At 50.6% G+C, this 3958-nt stretch overlaps 1 protein-coding gene across 1 annotated transcript; it reads left to right on the forward strand.

Moving 5' to 3' along the window:
* Positions 1 to 1363: 1363 nt before the first annotated feature.
* LOC145790119 (uncharacterized) lies at positions 1364 to 2444 on the forward strand. The gene is made up of 3 exons (XM_082867948.1): positions 1364 to 1489; positions 1570 to 1668; positions 1877 to 2444. The coding sequence occupies exons 1-3, from the start codon at positions 1379 to 1381 to the stop codon at positions 2312 to 2314; spliced, it is 648 nt and encodes a 215-aa protein (XP_082724074.1). The 5' UTR covers positions 1364 to 1378; the 3' UTR covers positions 2315 to 2444.
* The last annotated feature ends 1514 nt before the right edge of the window (positions 2445 to 3958 follow it).

The following is a 3958-nucleotide window of genomic DNA, read 5'->3' on the forward strand; positions in this document are numbered from 1 at the left end:
GGAGGACGCTGATGGCAGCCTTGGTAGAGAGATGGTGGGACACCACCAATTCCTTTCATTTCTCTGCTACTGGGGATATGACCATGACCCCTTTTGACTTCGCTGTATTGACCGGCCTTGACGTAGGAGGTTGGTCCATCCCCTATGATGAGGATATGGACGAGTGGGAGGCCGCCTGGATGTATTTATTGGGGGCTCGCACACCTGTTGATAGGGTCTCTGGGAGAGTCCGATACACTTGGTTCTCTTCCCATTTCCGGCGGGCGGAGATGGTGCCTGAGACTCCCGAGGAGACAGAGCAGTATGCCCGTGGTTTCCTGATGTTCCTCTTCGGGACTACCCTGTTCGCCGACAGAGGGAACACAGTTGGGCTATACCTGCTGAGCGCTCTGGTTGACCTATCACAGGTCAGTCGATATGACTGGGGTGGCGCCGGCCTGGCTACCCTTTACTTTTATATGAGCGCGACCTCCCGCGGGCGGGGCGATTTACTTGGCGGCTACTGGAGAGCCTGGGAGGTACTTTTTTGTCCCCTTGATTTACATTTCTGCTCTTCATTACTTGTACATTGCACACACAGCGCACTTTTACAGTCTGTATTTTGCTCTCAGCATTTCATACTTACATTCTGCACTGCTTTTCTCAGCTATGGGTCTATGTATACTTCCCATCATTAGCACCAGAGCTGGAGGTGGCGGGGATTCTCATGACCCCATACTCATTGGTGTTCGAGGGCCCACACCGGCCGAGACCTCGAGAGACCCTCCTTAATCTGCGACAGTACTTCGACACTGTGCGACATTCAGAGGTACCTCAGAACTTTCAGTTCCTTTCATTTTCATCTTTGATTTGCTCTGTATATTCTCGATTTCTGATTGGTTTATGCATTTATCATCCGCAGATCACATGGCAGCCCTGGGTGTCCCTGGGTGACGGTCTCCGTCTTCAGTATACCGGAGCGTCGGACATCTCCCAGTACAGGGTCCTGCTTGAAGGGCCGGTTGGCAGGGCATGGTTCCTGGGGGAACGCTTTCTGCGCCAGGTATGGGGGTATCTTTCTCAGGATATTCCCGCAGTACCTCCAGCCAGTATGCGGACTGCTGACAGACTCTCTTACTCGGAGGTAGTCGGCGCCATGCTGGGCAGTGATGCTTTGCTATTTATTGAGGAGGGGGACTACGCCACTTACCGTCACATATATTTGATGCCTCCATTGACGGGAACTCATATCCCGATGATGAGGCCTGCCGGTATGTCATCCTCGGGCCAGGCTCGGGCTGTAGACGCCCCTTCTACTAGTAGGGCTGGTACATCCAGAGGTGGGAGTAGACCGGTTCCTCCGACTCCGTCGATTCATCCTCATCCCAGATGGCCAGATATGCCGACTGAGTTGATGGCGTGGCAGTATGGGGCTATCTCTCCGACTCCGATCCCGCTAGAGCCTCCGATGCCCAGCGATCGATACGCCATTGATCCGGACTCACCGCCGGTATGCTCCACTTTTTCTTTCATCATTCAGATGTTTAGACACTCTTTTGTTCACTGATGATTATGAGCTCATTTTTGCAGCCATCGCGAGGGTACATGGAGGAGGTGGTTGGACTGGTGGCCACACTCGAGGGCATGGTCCTGCGTAGGGAGGCACAGTTGTCTGTCGCGGGCATTCAGGTACCCTTCAGTTTTCTGGCATTTATCATACTTCTGATGACATGCTGATTTCTACTGCATCGATAGACTACTTGTGTAGAGCACATCTGACACACACCCCACTTGTACACTGTATTTACATGCACCCACTTCATGTAGCCTTTGCTTGTATCTGCGTCTGATGTATATATTTGGACTGATGTATTTGAATTGAACTCTTTGTTTTCAGATGCCTTCATGGTCCGGTCAGCCGCAGACCAGGCCACCTGGGCCTCCTTGGGGAGCTGGGCCATCTGGGCCTTTTCAGGGAGTTGGGTCACCCGGGCCTTTTCAGGGGGCGGGGTCATCTCGGCCTTCCCGAGGAGCCGGGCCATCTAGGCCTTTTCGAGGAGCTCGAGGAGGGCCCGTCCGCAGACGCAGGGCTCACGTTGTGGAGGTGGAGCCTGATGAGGAGGAGGAGGATGCTGAGGAGGAGGAGGAGGCTACCGACCGTCAGTCAGAGACATCTGCTGAGGAGGGAGGCTCCGGTTTTGGCTCGGGGAACAGAGGCGAGGCTGAGGGGAATCCTGAGGATGACAGCTCCGACTCAGATGATGATAATGGTGTGGAGATTGTCCCGCAAAAGAGGATGAGGCGTGCTTCTCGTTCCCGCTCCCGAGGACTTTGATGCTGTTATTTCCTGCTTTATTTTTCTTTTTGCTAGTAGTTTGTAGCACTTTGCACATTGTTAGGCAGTTTTATTTTTTGTAAAACTTGTACCTTTGTTTGTTGTAAAGCATGATGAAATGAAATAGCTTTTGAAAAGGTGTTTGTATTTTAAATTTTTAGCATCGTATCGCATCAATTTATTTCGCACAAAAAAGGAATTGAATGGGAATGTGCATTGTGTAATCACTAAGTCAGGTAGTGAACCGACGCAACAAACTAAGCAACTCAACTTACTAAGATATAACAGAACCTTTAGCAAGTTTACAACTCGATAAGCAAAATGCAACAACGCAAATAAACAAGACTTTAAAAAAAAAGATTGCTTGAACAGAGCGCAATGACTCAAAAACACGAAACACGTCCGCTCGACAAACAACTCGATAAGCAAAACAACAACTCGATATACAAAACGACAACAGAGTGTACTTTTGACGATCTGGGCACCGGAACACATCCGAAACGAAGGCCTTTGACTCTCCCGTTGCACGGAAATGCTTGGAACTTCCCCTCGAAGAGTAAAACAGGGCCAAGGGGATACACTGCAGCATTGCCAGCCATCCCTGGGAGCCGGCCGGCCATTTTTGTGGAGAGAGACAGCTGGCCGGCCATTTCTGCAAAAAGTAAATGGCTGGCCAACCAGAAAAGGTGGCCGGCCGGCCATTCAGTCCCGCAGCCACCAGATTTTTGACACGTGTCCCCGTGAATAGTGTTTTTCCTTCTATAAAAGCCTCAACTTCGGGAACATTCATTTCATCTTAGTTTTAGACAAAGATGGAGGCGTTTCTCGCAGAAAATGTCACATCTTGGATCTCTTCTCTAGATGGCTCGGAAAAGCTGAATTTCCGGGGTTTCGGCTTGAATGCACTATTCACGCTGAGTCGTACTCCGCTACAGCTTCCTTTTCTCCATGCCGCGGCAAGGTTCTGGAATCCAGTGACGCATGTTTTTAGCTTTGGCGGCCAAGAGGTATGTCCCACTTTCGAAGATTTTCAGGTTTTGATGGAGTCTGAGTGCTCTGAAGTGATCTTGCCTTAGCTCCGTTTTGGTCACGCCCAGGCTTTAGGGAGGATGTGTGGGCTCACGGCGCATGATGCTCGATCTCTGATTTGCAGTGGGGAACTGGACATCCTCGGCTTGATCCATCGTTTTTCCGACGCTGGTGACCGCAGCAATCATTATTGGCAGGGTTTCCGGCAACACGCCCTCTGCTTATGTTTGTTGTCTCACTTTCTGCTTTCCTCGGGCTTCGGCGGGGCTAGCATTCGCCGGATTGAAGTCGCCCAAGGTTTGAGAGAAGGAAAGAGCTGTATTGCCATGACCTTGGCCGAGACACTGATGGGCTTAGATTCTGTATATCGTCGGGAGGCGACTAGGTTTGCTGGGAGTCCACTGCTGCTACAGGTAATGTTTCCCACCCGACCTTACATATATATTTGCTCACATCACTCGACCCTCAGGCTCGGTTTTTTTTTCTCACAAAACCCTTGTCTTACTTTTCTCTCAACTTACACCTCTCTGTTCTTTATTCTCTCATTTTCCATCCCTCCCCTAGGTATGGTTAATGGACAAGTTGCAGGTTGTGGACTCTTGCCCGGCTTATTCA

The sequence above is a fragment of the Camellia sinensis genome, chromosome 5, assembly GCF_055761805.1.
Source record: "Camellia sinensis isolate YWXY chromosome 5, ASM5576180v1, whole genome shotgun sequence".
In the NCBI taxonomy this organism is placed as follows: Eukaryota; Viridiplantae; Streptophyta; class Magnoliopsida; order Ericales; family Theaceae; genus Camellia; species Camellia sinensis.

Coding starts and splice junctions, on each gene's coding strand:
- LOC145790119 (XM_082867948.1), top strand. CDS start 1,379: ATGCCGACTGAGTTGATGGCGTGGCAGTATGGGGCTATCTCTCCGACT. Junction 1,490..1,569: donor TTGATCCGGACTCACCGCCG/GTATGCTCCACT, acceptor TCATTTTTGCAG/CCATCGCGAGGGTACATGGA. Junction 1,669..1,876: donor TGTCTGTCGCGGGCATTCAG/GTACCCTTCAGT, acceptor CTTTGTTTTCAG/ATGCCTTCATGGTCCGGTCA.